Source organism: Paramisgurnus dabryanus, chromosome 3 (genome assembly GCF_030506205.2).
Source record: "Paramisgurnus dabryanus chromosome 3, PD_genome_1.1, whole genome shotgun sequence".
NCBI classification, from domain to species: domain Eukaryota; kingdom Metazoa; phylum Chordata; class Actinopteri; order Cypriniformes; family Cobitidae; genus Paramisgurnus; species Paramisgurnus dabryanus.
Window position 1 is genome coordinate 38,241,092 of NC_133339.1, and position 16,364 is coordinate 38,257,455.

Here is a 16,364-nt window from a genome sequence, read left to right on the forward strand (position 1 = left end):
TCAGTTATATTAAATAGTGAGCCAAAAGAAAAAAAACTATGACTGAAATTGTTTTAGCTCATCCATCAAAAAATTACAAAATAGTACAAAAACCAAAAGAGAAATTAAATATTTTCTTTTGCCAAATTTAATACAATTGTAGGTAGTTTCATATTGAGAATGCAAACACAGTCAGCATGAAGTAAATGTTTAATTAATGTTTATTTTAGGGTTTTTTTTGTATGCATTGCAACATTTATGAACACAATCAGAGTCAGTAAATAAACACAAACAGTCAGCGTAGATCAGATCAGAGGTCTCCAACCCTGCTCCTGGAGAGCTACAAGCACCAGCTTCAATAAAACACAGCTATACAAGCTCATCAAGTTGTTAAAAATAACAAGCAGGTGGGTTGAAGAACCCTGGTGTACACAAAATAATATAAAACAAGTACAAAACAATACAATAGTTTAATCTGGATGAAATAAAAGCATGAATTACAGACTCCATATCTTTAAATGATAAAAAAATACTTTATTTTAGTTATATTCTTTAACTACTAAAACCAGACTTGACCACAGAATTAATCTGTTTATCAAAAGTCAAAGCAGAATCAAAAGTAACACTCAAGTTTAACATATACAGGTGTGTAAAGTACCAGATAGAGGTCCAAGATTATTGGCAACAACCTCTGTGGAAGCACCGGGGCCAAACATTTAAACTTTAGTTTTTGTTTCATTTAACTGAAGGAAGCTGGTTGACATCTAACGTTTAACATCTTTCAGGTAGTCAAATAAACACTGCAGACTAGAAACATCCTTTGGATGTACAGGAATGTAACACTGAGTATCAAATGTCATACAGTGTTTTCAAGTCTAAAGAAATTCTTTAAAACACAACCAAATTTAGTGTTGATGTGTACTCCCTGATCAGAAGATCCCAGTTTCAAGTCACCAAGTAAACAGAATTCTGGGTTAAGTTACACATCCTGTATACTGCACAAGATGTAAACCATATAACAAGTATCATCAGGACAAGTATAAGAATAGCCCAGAATGTAGTGAGGCCACCTGTGAAAGAAAAAAAAACATTAATAATTTTATACATGGATGATTTATTAAATGCTAAATCACTGCTTTTATAGCCTAAGCCACACATGGTTAACTCTACTGAGTCATTACAATGCAAGCAGAAGCAGTCTGACTGGTAGAAACAAAACACAACGGGAGACTCCTCCTAACTAAGTTAAGATGATCTCCTAAATATAATGCAACATTAACGTTGGTGCTACCCATTAAACGAAAAAGAAACCTAAATCTAACATATACCCTAATTCTAATCCTAATCCTGCAACAATTGTGTTGATCCAGGATCATATCCTACTTGGTGAAATCATGCTGACCTATGTTGAGAGGTTCTGATGTCATTCTAGGAGGAGGTTGAGGTCCTTTTGCTCCCAGATTCAGCTCTGCTTCACATCTGTACTGAGCTCTTACATCATCTCTGTTTGGAGTGATCTGAAGTGTAGATTTTACATTCACTGGAGTCTTGATGGTGTCAGTGAAGGTCTCAGTTTTCACCTCTGTCTCTCGTTTAAACCATTTCACAATGAGACTCTTAAGAGGAGCCACATTCACAATATCACACTGGAGCTCATACTGTGTGCCGTTAGTCATTGGTCCTGTGTGATCCACTGTGCTGATGGAAACACTATCTGGAGTCTCTGTGAAAGAAGATTTAAAAACCTAATATTACATCAATGAATGTAGATATTATATTCTGTATTTCAGATAAAACTCACATGGAAACTCACTATAAATTGTGAGTAGGAGTAAAGTTGAACATAGATTCCTTTTGTAGTTTATGTAGCACTGTGGCTTTATTTCCCATCGTCTCAGGTTAGACACTCTCCAGGTGATCAGTTTGTCTGTGGTGGTCATGGGTACTGGTCCTACAGTGGCTTCCCAGCCCATCCCATCATGTGTTTCATTAGTGCTACATTCCACTGAAACAGAGCTGCCGTACTCCACAACAACACTCGATGGGTTAAAGGGCGATTTGCAGGTAAAATTTTTCAACGAATTTGTGCAATTTGCTTGTTGATAATAAACATTTAAACTGTTATCCATTGTATTTTATGTTGTTGGGTATCACAAAACCCGAAAAAGTATGAAAAAGTACAGCGGTTTGCAATGATTCTCCTTTCCCCCACAACGCACTGTATGACGTCACGCTGGGGAGAATTTATCAAAGCCGCATTGAGAGCATTGAGAATGACTATAGAAAGACGAGTAAAGTACAGTTCTGATAGCGCAGATTAAAGATAGATAGATAGATAGATAGATAGATAGATAGATAGATAGATAGATAGATAGATAGATAGATAGATAGATAGATAGATAGACGGACAGACAGATAGACAGACAGACAGACAGACAGACAGATGGATAGGCTAGTATAGAGAGATAGGCAGACAGCCAGATAGCATAACGTTAGCATATCTTCGTGTAGAAAGTAAACAAACAATTAACATACTCATGCATGCTGGCTTGAGGGGGTCCATAATCCTGCCTGAAATGGGTGTAACTTTATGCGATCTTCAGCACAAACGGTTTTGGCAGCATGTCTCTAATCCAGGAAGGTGAGTGAGGCACGTCACATCTGTTCGCGGGGACCAGCGACCCAAACGCACTCGCTTTACAGCCAGTAGCGGAATGGCAATGTCGGGACTTTCCCGGTGGGTCGATCTGATAATAGTTATACGTTTCGAGTTAACAACACCGTCTGGCGGCGTGATGGGCGCCGGTTCCCGCAGCCCGCTGGTCAAAGTGCAGCCTCTCTGCTCAACAAAGTATATGAAAGTGCTCAACCTGTTCGGCAGGTCCAAACATGTACAGGATTTATAAAAATACGGTGATCAATGAGCGGTTCCTCCTCAAATGACATAGTCTGTCGTGATGTAAAAAGCCGCCGAACGCCTGTTTATTACAGTATGTATGCGGTCGGATCCGAGTGTGCTGCAGCTGCTGACTGCTGCGTATAAAATGATCGTGTGATTCGTTATCGCATAAACAATATAACAAAGCATTCTTTTATTTCACAAAACAATATATTTGAGATATTATTTGATAGACTAGTAAGTGTGGATTAAGGATGTTTAAAAATCTCTAGCCTGGTGGTCAGGACATGAATGGATCAAATCAGCAGATTTGCGTAGTTTTATTTATCTCCACAGATATCATAAATAATAATTATCATGGTAACTTTGCAGTATAACACATTATATATTTCCTACGATGTATATATGATTTCCAAATTGTATACGTAAGTATTAAACAGCAATAAATGTCTCATCTATCTCTATGGCTCTGGCTGAGGCTTTCTTCACTTCTCCCCAACGTGACGTCATCGCAGAATTGCGTAAAAAAACCGTTAATACCAAAAACGTAAAAAAAGTGGTCTTTAAGACCATTTTTGAGACATTTTAAAAATTATACACATATCTTGAGTGATTTATGTACCCATTAATCGACAGTGGTGGTTAACCTGCAAGACGCACTTTAAGCTTGAGAGGACAGCCAAAACCTGTTAAATATAGTAGTCGTGATACAGTATATAACTTTATAAAACAGTTAGTTCCAATCCTTGATTCTGATTGGTCAATGGCTGTGCTTTATTCACGATAAAACACGGCTATGACCGCTTCACCCATCGGTTCTGTTTATCACTGCGCCCTTAGCAACACCCTTAGCAACCACATGTATCAGTTTGAGATCAAATGCTTTTATTGATTTAACTTCATGAAAGTTGCACTAATAACTTTTTTTTACTTTAATATTGTGTGGTAACCGTTTTATAAAAGCAATAAGGTACTCGAGGCAAGTGCTGTATTGTGAATAAGTAACGGCTAAAGGGGTTGCAGGCACTCCGCTTTGGGTGGTGCCTAACAACGCCCTACAGTCGTTACTTATTCACGATAAAGCACAGCCTCTCATACCTTATTGCTTACTTACAGCACCCTTATCTGGTATTAACATGCGTCTTCCTGTCATCATAATGTTTCCTTCAAAAAACTTACAACACAAAGGCAACAGAATAACGGTACTCAAATACTACACATAAGAAATTATCATCAAATTATTATTTCACAGTGTACATTTTTTTAAGTTACAGTAAAGAAATGAATATAATATATAATGTAATGTGCATTTTTTGAATGAAGCATTATGTATACAGGAAGAGTATTCAACCCCTATTTGTATGGTGTGGTACAAAATTGTGTTAAAACAGAATTAAGCCTTTAAAACACTCAAAATGGAATGAGCTTGTTCTGTAACACACATGCATACATTTAGTCCATACATGTGATACAATAGAGTGGCAAAAATGGTCAAAAAAGCTCAAAAAATGTTTTGATTATGACTACAGAAAGACACAAAAGTTCCTCAACAACTTTTTTCAACATCTTTACATTCTCAAAATCATTGAAATGTGTATTAATAAGCCTTCTATCCGCTTGTTAAGTCTGACCCTGCAACGCTTCTGGGTCCAACCGATCTCAAATTCCATAGGGAAATAATAAAAAAAATCAGTCTATGTACTCATTTCATAATGCAAAACCACTAAAAACACCAGATCCTAATTTTTAGGACAAAATCCGAGATGACCAGACATGGACTCATGGACATATATTTTTTACGTATTATTCAATATGTTGTTTGTGATGTCATTACCCTGGAGACTGCAATGTACATGTGTAATATAAATAATAATTGTGTAATATGTATAACGGCTGTTTAAATAGTATCCTCTATTGCAGTGGTTCTCAAACTTTTCGGCGTGCACCTCCCTTTGTGTACAGTGCATCCCTTCGTGCGCCCCCCCCCCATAGAAAATTTATGACATAAAACATTCAAAAAATGTGAATGTACAAAACATATGAAATTATACAATGTAGTGCTGTTGGCTAGTAGCCTTATTATTCTGAGGTTTAATTACACTAAATGTATAATAAATGAATGTATTTTTATAAAATGTAATAAAACTGGGGGCCCCTGCACTATTTTACGGACCCCAGTTTGAGAACCACTGCTTTATTGAATCAGTGGAGGCTTGGATCTGGAAACAGTATTCCTTACCTCATGACTTAACAAGCGGATAATAGTTTACTGATGCTTCTGATGCATTTTGTTCTCTGAAAGTTTATATATATGAATATTCTCATTGTGTAGTAACTTATCATAATAATAACACTAATGACGGTAATAATAATAATAATGCTTAAATACTTACCCTCGACTTGTAAGACCCATGAGAGATACAGAAAACTGATAAAAAAGTGACACAGCGTTATTTTAAACGTTTGTTGTCTTCTTTCTTTAATCCGGAAGGATGCTGTATAAACCAGAGCTCGTGCCTGCATTGTAAAATCCCGTTTACAGAAAATGTTAATTTTTAAAGAAAAACGGTTTAAAGGAGCGGTGAATCAAATACTCAATTTTAACTTGATAATTTGTTATATAAGAGGTCATCATACTTAAATGAACATCCTGCAAGTTTCAGAATTGAAAACGTCCGTGCTACTGAAATATAACCGTTTTTGGCACCAAGCCAGTAAAACAAGCCAGTGTGGAATTCGGAAATCTATGACGTCAAAGTAGAATTGAAGCACCGCCCCATAGCCAAATACAAGGACCACTTTTGAAGTCCCGCCCACAGCTTCGCGTGACACACGTGTGTCTCAACAAGTAAATATGTCTTTAAAGATTGACAAATGTAACCAAAATGACTTTTAAATACATTTTTTCTGAGAGACTTTTATTTTGACGCGGTGATCTGTTATGATAGACTGGAAACGCATTTTCGGTTGTTGAAGAACCGCGTGGGAACAACACAGAAGCTAAATACTTTAATTCGGAGGCTTGGAACATAACATTAAATGCCTGGAAAAAGTTTGCTTTTTAAGAAGTTCCAGCTCGTGTGGGGAGTGTTTGTTAACTTTGTGTACACGGATTTATTTGGAAAGAAGTCGATGCTGGATTTGCAGAGAGACTGTGATTAAAAGCACCACTTATATTGGATCTGACAACAATGACACAGCATTATACACAGTAAGACATTTTACTTTATTTAAGTTACTGCGTTTCACTATTGCTTTGTTAGAAGAGATCGCTTGATATGTCTGTTGTAACATCCGTGTCTAAACACGTATGTTTGACTGTTTTAATGTACTAAAAACATTAAACGATTAATAAAGATACACCACTTAACAACACGACTGTAATTTAACGGTAGAAATATACAGTGTTATTTATAAAGAAGGATTTATCAGCCGCAGTTTAGATTCGGATGCCCGTTTACTGTGTTGTTTACGGTAATTTAGGCGAGTTACGTTTGAAAGGTCAAACACTCAATTAAGCTTATTTTTTATCATATAACTGTGGTATTTAACATTACGTGAATGTAAAAGCAACCTCACAAGCACAATCGAATTATACAAAGTTATTGATAAGGATTTATTAGCCGCAGTTTAGATTCTGATGCGCGCTTACTGTGTTGTATACGGTAATTTAGTCACGTCGAGTTTTGTTTCTACTTTAATATACGTATTGTCATTTATGTGTATCATATTTAGCACCCAGAATCTTTTGTGGCTCAAACATATATGTGTTCGGCTGCTATTTTTATCACATTAATGTTTTTAAAACATTTCCCCACATGTAATGACGGGGAATGAAGCCGTCCAATCATAGCAGTGGGTGTTTACGTCCAGGTCTTCAATGCGGCCCGCCCCTTCAAACGAACCATTTCTCCAGACAGCCACTAATCTATGTTACAAAATAGCCTACTACTTATTCTTTTTGATGTTTTTGAATGTAAAAACCACGCGGACATCAGAAGTAGACATCAGGCAACAGTATAAAACAATAAAATCGACAAATTCACCGCCCCTTTAAAGGGATAGTTCGGCCAAAAACGATATTAAACCCATGATTTACTCACCCCCAAGCTGTCCGAGTTGCATATGTCCATCGTTTTTCAGACAAACACATTTTCGGATATTTTAGAAAATATTTTAGATCTTTCTGTTCATTAAATGTAATGTCACGGGGTCCAGCAATAGTCCACGACCTTCAAGTCCAAAAAAGTGCGTCCATCCTTCACAAATTAAATCCAAACGGCTCCAGGATGATAAACAAAGGTCTTCTGTGGGTAATCCGTGCGGTGTTGTTGTAGAAATATCCATATTTAAAATGTTATTAACGTTATAAACTACCTTCCGGTAGCGCCGCCATCTTGGAGTGATCCGCATTCAGGATGAGAGCTTACGCAGCGTACAGAGTTTCTCTGCTGCTGCTCTGTGCCCCCGCCCTCCGAATTTGTCATACGTCACTAAGAAAAGTGCGTACACTACGCTAATACTCTCTCCTGAGTCTAAGATGGCGGCGCTACCGGAAGGTAGTTTATAACGTTAATAACATTTTAAATATGGATTTTTCTACAACAACACCGCACGGATTACCCACAGAACACCTTTGTTTATCATCCTGGAGCCGTTTGGATTTAATTTGTGAAGGATGGACGCACTTTTTTGGACTTGAAGGTCGTGGACTATTGCTGGACCCCGTGACATTACATTTAATGAACAGAAAGATCTAAAATATTTTCTAAAATATCCGAAAATGTGTTTGTCTGAAAAACAATGGACATATTCAACTCGGACAGCTTGGGGGTGAGTAAATCATGGGTTTAATATCGTTTTTGGCCGAACTATCCCTTTAAACTTTAGCACAAACAAATAAATCAATAACAACTAAGAAATAACAAACATGTTTCTAGAGGGATTCAAGTTATTATGTGGCTGTCTTAAGTTTGCTGAGAGATAAAGGCCTTATCAAACATGACACTCCACAGTGACAATCACCTCCAGACGGGATAAGAGGGGCGTTGCTCTATTTACGAAATTGTTGTTAATAAGTTCATTTCACTATAACATAAATAATGAAAAACATTAACATAAATCTAAAGTAAATCAATAACAACTAAGAAATAACAGAAGATGTTAATATCCTTTCATTGCATTTATTAATAGATTAACACCACTACAAAACACGTTTCTAATTACTTTCTGATTGTTTAAAAACTATATTGACAGTTTGAACTGACTTTTCCTCAATGAACTGTATTACTGTATTTAAATATTACACTACAAATTGTAATGACACTTTAAAATCTGCAAAACTATTTCAAAATAGTACATAAACATTAATGACTGACAGAACAGTCCTTATCTCGTTATTCTAACCTGTATATTTGTTTGACCTAATACCTGTTTGATGCGTTTAACAACTTATAATTTTCTATTTTCACACTTTTTTAAAGGATATGAAAATAGAAAAAAAGTTCGGCAGTGGCCTAGTGGTTCATGTAGGTTGTCTACAAACCGGAAGGTTGGTGGTTCAATCCCCGGCTCCACCGGACCAAGTGTCGAGGTGTCCTTGAGCAAAACACCTAACCCCCCAGCTGCTCCCGACGAGCTGGCTGGTGCCTTGCATGGCTGACACCGCCGTCGGTGTATGAATGTGGGAGTGAATGGGTGAATGTGAGGCTAATTGTAAAGCGCTTTGGATGGCCATAGGTCTGTTAAAAGCGCTATATAAATGCAGTCCATTTACCATTTACCATATAAAGGACCCTATTAAGTGGCATCTGCTAGTGGTAAAACACAAATATTATAATTAATTAATTAAGTGGCATAATTAAGGTGATGTATATTCACTTCAGGATGTAGAGAGTATATTAGTTCAGAATAACACTCTTAAAGGGGACATTCCACAAGACGTTTTTAAGATATTAAATAAATCTTTGTATGTCCCCACAGTACATTTGTGATATTTTAGCTCAAAATACCATATAGGCAATTTATTGTGGCATGTTAAAATAGGCACTTTATGGGTCTGAGCAAAAATGCACCGTTTTTTTGTGTATCCCTTTAAATCCAAATGAGCTGCTCAGGTGGGCGGAGTCTCAAGCGCTATTGTTGTAGACAAGAGAGGGAAGAGAGGGAGATTTTATCACAAAAGGAGTAAGTAAGTTATGTTCAGCATTATATATTTGAACAAGTTTAAAAAGGCAATCATCTGTTTTATGCATATTAAATACATGTTTATCAGCAGATGGGGACACATTGTGGAATAAAAATAAAGACTTTTAGGTCTCATGCTGCCAGTGTTTTAAACAGGCACAATGATTTTCAGCATGTTACAATAAAATACACTTCCACAAACTCTCAGAAGTTTACTTTTTGACCAAACCACACAAGCACATTTAAATGATCTGTAATAAATCAACACATTTAATGCTTAAACTTTAGAGAAACAGATCAAATGACATGTTTAAGTTTATTGTGTACACATATTGAACACATTCGCGTTTCTGTCAGTCACTCACTCTCTATCTTGTGACTCCTTTTATTCATTTGAAACTTCAGAGAAACATTAAACAACATATTTACTTATTGTGTATGATAGTGAATACGCATTGTTCTCTGTCTCGTGCAGTGCATTAATCCTCGTGTTCATTTATATAAACTTCAGAGAAACATATTACAGTTTTTCTCGATTGCTTAAACACTATAAGCAGGCTTTTGAACTAAGATTTCAAAACCACAACGCCATTTTTCAAGAAGCACAATCATTTTGCTGAACTATAAACACTACTCCCTTGCTTTAACACATGAGTCAAATTTGGTGAACTGTTACTTCAAAACTCTACACACAAATCCCTACATGCTTACACCATCTGGTCATATGGAAAGCACTAGCATTCAATACTGTTCACTCAAGTCAGCACAGGTTAAGCTCAAATAGCAAACAATTACCAAGCTGGAAACACTAAGAGTCAAAATGTAATACACATCAATCAGATCCTTCAATAGATAAATAAAAGGGCCTGAATCAGTTCACTGAGCTTTGGAACAATGGATCCACAGAGAAATGAAGAAATGGAGAAGGAGGAGGCAGAAGAGGAGGGAAAGGAGGAGAACATGGAGAAGGGAGAGGACATGATGAAGGGGGAGAAAGAAGAGTAGGAGGACGTGGTGAAAGAGGAGGAGGGAGACGAAGGGTAAGGTGACAAGCAGTCTCAGATGAAATTCAAGCCACTTTAGCTGACCATGTCCTTGTCCATGGTATGACCATGAGGGAAGCTGAGCAATGAGTAAAGCCTTCACTGTTGCCTCCATCTTCAGAGCCTTCAGGGAGGGAAACAGATAGATGTACGTACAGTAACTTACGAACGTGTGCATAAACTGTTGGACTGTGCTACTGGAATAAAGAAATGCATCAAATTGTCTTCCATACAGATCGACATATCAGTAGATGAATGCCAGCGGTGGATCATGCAAGAGGATTTACCCTCACTGTTTGGCTAGGACCAATATACCCTGTGATGTGGATGAGATTTTCTGGCCTGACCCAGAACAAAGACGGGATGTTGAGGCGGATTGTTTTTTTTTACAGTTGTGCTGTGTAGCACATGAATGAATAAAAATGTGCTAATGCAAACATTGATTGTGTCTTTTGTGGTCATGTGAAAAGGTTTTTGAGCAGGAGAACCACAAGCAATTTACCAGTTTTGTATATATTGTTTTGAATTTATTGCACCAGTGTGTAATACTTTGTTGCAGTGTGTGTGTTTTTGAAAGCTTGTGTGTGTTGTCTGAAAGAAAATGTTGTTTTTTCAGTAAGAGTGAATTGTTTTGAGTGTAGAGCTTCATTTTGACCAGAAAATATGATGTTTGGAGTATTGGGTGAGGCGTTATGATATTGTGTTTACTGTTTTGAGAATATGGGGCATAGTTTCAAGAAATGTGTTTAAGCAACCGAGAAAAACTGTAAACACAGCTATACAAGATCATCAAGTTGTGTTGGAGCAGGGTTAGAATTAAAGGATGTAGGAAGGTAGCTTTAGGAACAGGGTTGGAGAACCCTGTTGTACACAAAACAATATAAAACATGTAAAACAATACAATAGTCTAATCTGGATGAAATAAAAAAATGAATTACAGACTCCATATCTTTAAATGATAAGAAATACTTTATTTTAGTTATATTCTTTAACTACTAAAACCAGACCTGACCACAGAATTAATCTGTTTATCAAAAGTCAAAGCAGAATCAAAAGTAACACTCAAGTTTAACATATACAGGTGTGTAAAGTACCAGATAGAGGTCCAAGATTATTGGCAACAACCTCTGTGGAAGCACCGGGGCCAAAAATTACAACTTCAGTTTTTGTTTCATTTAACTGAAGGAAGCTGGTTGACATCTAACGTTTAACATCTTTCAGGTAGTCGAATAAACACTGCAGACTAGAAAAATCCTTTGGATGTACAGGAATGTAACACTGAGTATCAAATGTCATACAGTGTTTTCAAGTCTAAAGAAATTCTTTAAAACACAACCAAGTCCTAGTACATGACATTTTTTAAAGTAATTTAGTGTTGATGTGTACTCCCTGATCAGAAGATTACAGTTTCAGGTCACCAAGTAGAATTCTGGGTTAAGTTACACATCCTGTATACTGCACAAGATGTAAACCATATTACAAGTATCATCAGGACAAGTATAAGAATAGCCCAGAATGTAGTGAGGCCACCTGTGAAAGAAAAAAAAAAACATTAATAATTTTATACATGGATGATTTATTAAATGCTGAATCACTGCTAACTCTATTCGGTGACAACAGATGTTACTCCAGGTACTCTGATGTCCTCCCACAAGTAATGTGATTTGGAGATACCAAATTGCCTCTTCCCTGTGTAAGGATTAACTTGTATGGATCAACTTTTGTATGGATTAAGCAGTTCTCACCATGAATATATGCTGGAATGGTATGAAGCATAAAGAAAGAGTGACAGAGTTGAAAAACGGTGACTGACAAACATTACCTGTGACTCTCAAGGTTGGTGTATGTTACGGGTAATGCTTTATAAAAACTAACCACTAACAACCTAATTGTTAAAGGCTGAACAGTAAAATAATGTAATCTGCTTCTAACAGAAGTAAACACATTATGATTATTTTTTTACTTTTCATAATTCACCTGTAATGATGAACACTTTGCTGGACTTTCCTAGAGTGTTTATAGCAGTGCACATGTAGTTTCCTGGAGTCAGTGTAGAGAATGAGAGCACTGGTGAATTTCTTGTCTCTGTCCAATGCTCTGAGTACCAGGAGTAAATAGCAGGTGGATTCGCCGCTACTATACAGTTCAGAGTGACGTCTCCATCATTTGTACTGATGAGTTCATTGGTCACCTCGTGTTTTGGACGATCTGAGAAAGGCAAAGAGAAACTTCTAAGCACTTATGCAACACATTTATAGTATTTACTTTTTAATTAGAAGCTGCTTTTAACTTATAAATCCAATCCTGGATCCGGGGGTCTAAAATGTCTAGTATTTTATAGAAAGCAATGATAGTATTTATCCCAGAGGTTCTCACACTGAGGTACACAGATCACCACCAACGCATGGTGTGACAAGTCTTAAAGAGCACATGCTATTTCATTGCTAAAAAACAACGTTATTTTGTGTATTTGGTATAATACAATGAGTTCACGTGGTTTATTGTTAAAAAAACACATTCTTTTCTACATACCGTACATTTTGCAGCTATACTTTGTATGTTATACAGATCTACATACTTCACATCAACATGCCCTCCACATACATTAAAATTAAATGAACTTTGTTGGATTTTAATCAGAGAATCAAACAATGATGTTGATCCAGGATCACATCCTACTTGGTGAAATCACGTTCACCTACAGTATACAGTGATGTTTAAGGGTTCTGATGTCACTTTAGGAGGAGGTTGAGGTCCATCTGCTCCTAGTTCCAGCTCTGCTTCACATCTGTACTGAGCTCCATCATCATCTCTGACTGTAGTGATCTGAAGTTTAGATGTTTTATTCACTGGAGTCTTCATGGTGTCACTGAAGGTCTCACTATACACCTCTGTCTCTCCTCTAAACCATTTCACAGTGAGATTCCTAGGAGCCACATTCACAATATCACACTGGAGCTCATATTGTGATCGCTCAGTCATTGGTCCTGTGTGATTCACTGTGTTGATGGAGACACTATCTGGAGTCTCTGTGAAAAAAGATTTGAAAACCTGATAATACATCAGTGAATATAGATATTATATTCTGTATTTCAGTTAAAACTCACATGGAAACTCACTGTAAATAATGATTGGGAGAAAAGTTAAACATTGAGTCCTATTGTAGTTTATGTAGCACTGTGACTGTATGTCCCATTGTCTCAGGTTAGACACTCTCCAGGTGATCAGTTTGTCTTTGGTCAAGGGTACTGGTCCTACAGGGGCTTCCCAGCCAATCCCATCATGTGTGACATCAGTGCTACAATTCACTGAAACAGAGCTGCCGTACTCCACAACAACACTCGGTGGGTTGATCTGAAGAGGACAGTCACCACCTGTTAAATATAGTATAGGTTGTGATACAGTATATATCCTAACTTTATAGCACCCTTAACTGGTATTAACAACATCTTCCTGTCTTCATAATGTTTCCTTTAAAAAACGCACATCACAAAGGCAACAGAATAACGGTATACTACATGGAAGACATTATCATCAAAAGTATTCAACCCCTGCAAGACATGCAAGATGACCTGCTGAAAGGAGAACTTTAAAAGAAATTGAATGCAGGGTATGAGAAGACACTATAGCATGGCGTTCATCCAGGGACATATTGCCAAATGGCACTCTTGGCCAAGAAGAACATAAAGACTGACTTAAACATGCTAAAATTAATTTGGAAAGACCTGTGGAGTTCTGGAAGGATGTTATATGAAGTAATTTGGACCCATGGATCAGCATAATGTCTCTGGGACAAAAGGCAATAAAGCTTATGAGCAGACACTGTACACTGAAGCTTGTTGATCAATTGACTTTCCATCATAAAGTTTACATCTAAACAGACACGTGCACAGATAGGCCTCAACCTGTGCAAAACACATGCCCTTTTTGTCCTTACACTCCGAAGTGCCCTTTTTTGGAGGTGTTTTATTTTTTTTATAAATCTACTAAAACTTGGTTTAAGGATCAGCCATTGGTTCTTCAGATTTTGTGGACTTTAATAAAAGCAGTGGTAGGTAACGTGAAAACCAAAGAATATACTTGAAGCTTTATCAAACAGGTAATGGGCCAATATTGCATAGAGGTGACAAAAGCTTCTAGCATTTCCAGTTTATTGGAGGTTATAAACTATAAACGATTCTGCACAAAATTTTGTGTTTTATCATTTTTCAACAACTTTACATCGTCAAAATCACTCAAATGTGTATTAATAAGCTTTCTATCCGCTTGTTAAGTCTGACGCTGCAACGCCTCTGGTTCCAAGGGATCTCAAAATCCATAGGGAAATAATAAAAAATCACGCTACTTATACACTCATTTCATAATGCAAAAACAATAAAAACACCAGATCCTAATTTTTAGAACAAAATCCGAGATGACCAGACATGGACTCATGGACATATATTTTTTACTTATTATTCAATATGTTGTTTGTGATGTCATTAGCCTGGAGACTGCAATGTAAATGTGTAATATGAATAATAGTGTAATATGTATAACGGCTGTTTAAATAGTATCCTCTATTGCAGTGGTTCTCAAACTTTTCGGCGTGCGCCTCCCTTTGTGTACAGTGCATCCCTTCGTGCCCCCATAGAAAATTTATGACATAAAACATTCAAAAAATTTGAATGTACAAAACATATGAAATTATACAATGTAGTGCTGTTGGCTAGTAGCCTTATTATTCTGAGGTTTAATTACACTAAATGTATAATAAATGAATGTATTTTTATAAAATGTAATAAAACTGGGGGCCCCTGCACTATTTTACGGACCCCAGTTTGAGAACCACTGCTTTATTGAATCAGTGGAGGCTTGGATCCGGAAACAGTATTCCTTAAGTCATGACTTAACAAGCGGATAATAGTTTACTGATGCTTCTGATGCATTTTGTGCTCTGAAAGTTTATATATATGAATATTCTCATTGTGTAGTAACTTGGCATAATGATAACAATAATGACAGTAATAATAATAATAATGCTTAAATACTTACCCTCGACTTGTAAGACCCATGAGAGATACAGAAAACTGATAAAAAAGTGACACAACGTTATTTTAAACGTTTGTTGTCTTCTTTCTTTAATCCGGAATGATGCGGTATAAACCAGTGCTCGTGTCTGCATTGTAAAATCCTGTTTACAGAAAATGTAAATTTTAAAAGAAAAACTTTTAAACTTTAGCACAAACAAATGAATCAATAACAACTAAGAAATAACAAACATGTTTCTAGAGGGATTCGTGTTATTATGTGGCTGTCTTAAGTTTGCTGAGAGATAAAGGCCTTATCAAACATATGACACTCCACAGTGACAATCACCTGCACACCGGATAAGAGGGGCGTTGTGAAATTGTGGTTTATAAGTAAATTTTACTATAACATAAATAATGAAAAACATTAACATAAATCTAAAGTAAATCACAAACGATTAAGAAATATCAATTATACTTTCAAGAAGTAGACTGTTAATATCCATTCATTGCATTTATTCAATAAAGCACATGCAGACATAACATATCAATGCAATATATGGTCAACAGAAAATTGTCTGTCCCACTGCTTACCCCTTACAAACTAACCAACTATTGAACCATGGGAAATAATAAGAAAATGGAAGTAATCAATACTGCAAACATAACAAAAAATAACCAATAATAAATTAACACCACTACAAAACCACTATTAAAACTATATTGACAGTCTGAACTGACTTTTTCCTCAATAAAACTGTATTACTGTATTTGAATATTAGTACACTGTAAATTCTCATGTAAAGTCTAATTTTAATACACTGTAAAATCTTAAAATCTGCAAAGCTATTTCAAAATAGTGAATAAACTTTAATGAATGACAAGAAAAGTCCTCGTCATTCTTACATGTATATTTCTGTTTAATGCGTTTAAAGGTAGGGTAACACATTTTGAAAAATGCTAACGGTAGCCGCCTAGCAATGAAATCCCGATCCCACCCTCAAGTCAAATCGCTCTCCAAAGTCACGCCTCTTTCCAAACACATGAACACGCACAGATCAGACGGTCACGTCTCATGTCTCATTCACCAGTGAGAAAACTTTGCAGTACAAAGTGAATAACACTTCCAAAATAACCACCATAAACAACTGGTTTACATCAGAATTAGTTTAAGCACACGTTCGGTTGTGTAGACGTAGTAACTATATCGTTATGCTAATCCGTAAACGAACACAAATTTCATAAGCA

General features: G+C 36.5%; 2 protein-coding genes across 2 annotated transcripts in view; both read right to left on the reverse strand.

Moving 5' to 3' along the window:
* Window positions 1–182: 182 nt before the first annotated feature.
* LOC135732464 (intercellular adhesion molecule 1-like) lies at window positions 183–5,447 on the reverse strand. The gene is made up of 5 exons (XM_073814035.1): window positions 5,272–5,447; window positions 3,540–3,564; window positions 1,793–2,025; window positions 1,382–1,702; window positions 183–1,049 (listed from the first exon to the last, which is right to left on the reverse strand). Exons 1-5 carry the CDS (start codon window positions 5,399–5,401, stop codon window positions 925–927), a joined length of 834 nt encoding a protein of 277 aa, XP_073670136.1. The 5' UTR covers window positions 5,402–5,447; the 3' UTR covers window positions 183–924.
* A 5,639-nt stretch (window positions 5,448–11,086) lies between these two features.
* LOC135775426 (uncharacterized) overlaps window positions 11,087–16,364 on the reverse strand; it is a 47,434-nt gene continuing 42,156 nt past the window's right edge. Inside the window, exons 16-20 of the mRNA XM_073814121.1 lie at window positions 15,142–15,352; window positions 13,227–13,481; window positions 12,810–13,136; window positions 12,085–12,315; window positions 11,087–11,637 (exon numbers count right to left, since the gene is read on the reverse strand). Of these exons, the coding sequence (XP_073670222.1) occupies window positions 11,522–11,637; window positions 12,085–12,315; window positions 12,810–13,136; window positions 13,227–13,481; window positions 15,142–15,352 (1,140 nt within the window). The 3' untranslated portion in view covers window positions 11,087–11,521. The remainder of the gene's footprint in view (window positions 11,638–12,084; window positions 12,316–12,809; window positions 13,137–13,226; window positions 13,482–15,141; window positions 15,353–16,364) is intronic.

Bases quoted from the DNA above. Each gene is read 5' to 3' on its own strand.
- LOC135732464 (XM_073814035.1), bottom strand. From the start codon at position 5,401: ATGCAGGCACGAGCTCTGGTTTATACAGCATCCTTCCGGATTAAAGAA. The intron at 2,026-3,539 runs AGTGCGTCTTGC...ATCGCCCTTTAA, and splicing joins GGCTGTCCTCTCAAGCTTAA to CCCATCGAGTGTTGTTGTGG. The intron at 1,703-1,792 runs GTGAGTTTCCAT...CTTCTTTCACAG, and splicing joins ACTCCTACTCACAATTTATA to AGACTCCAGATAGTGTTTCC.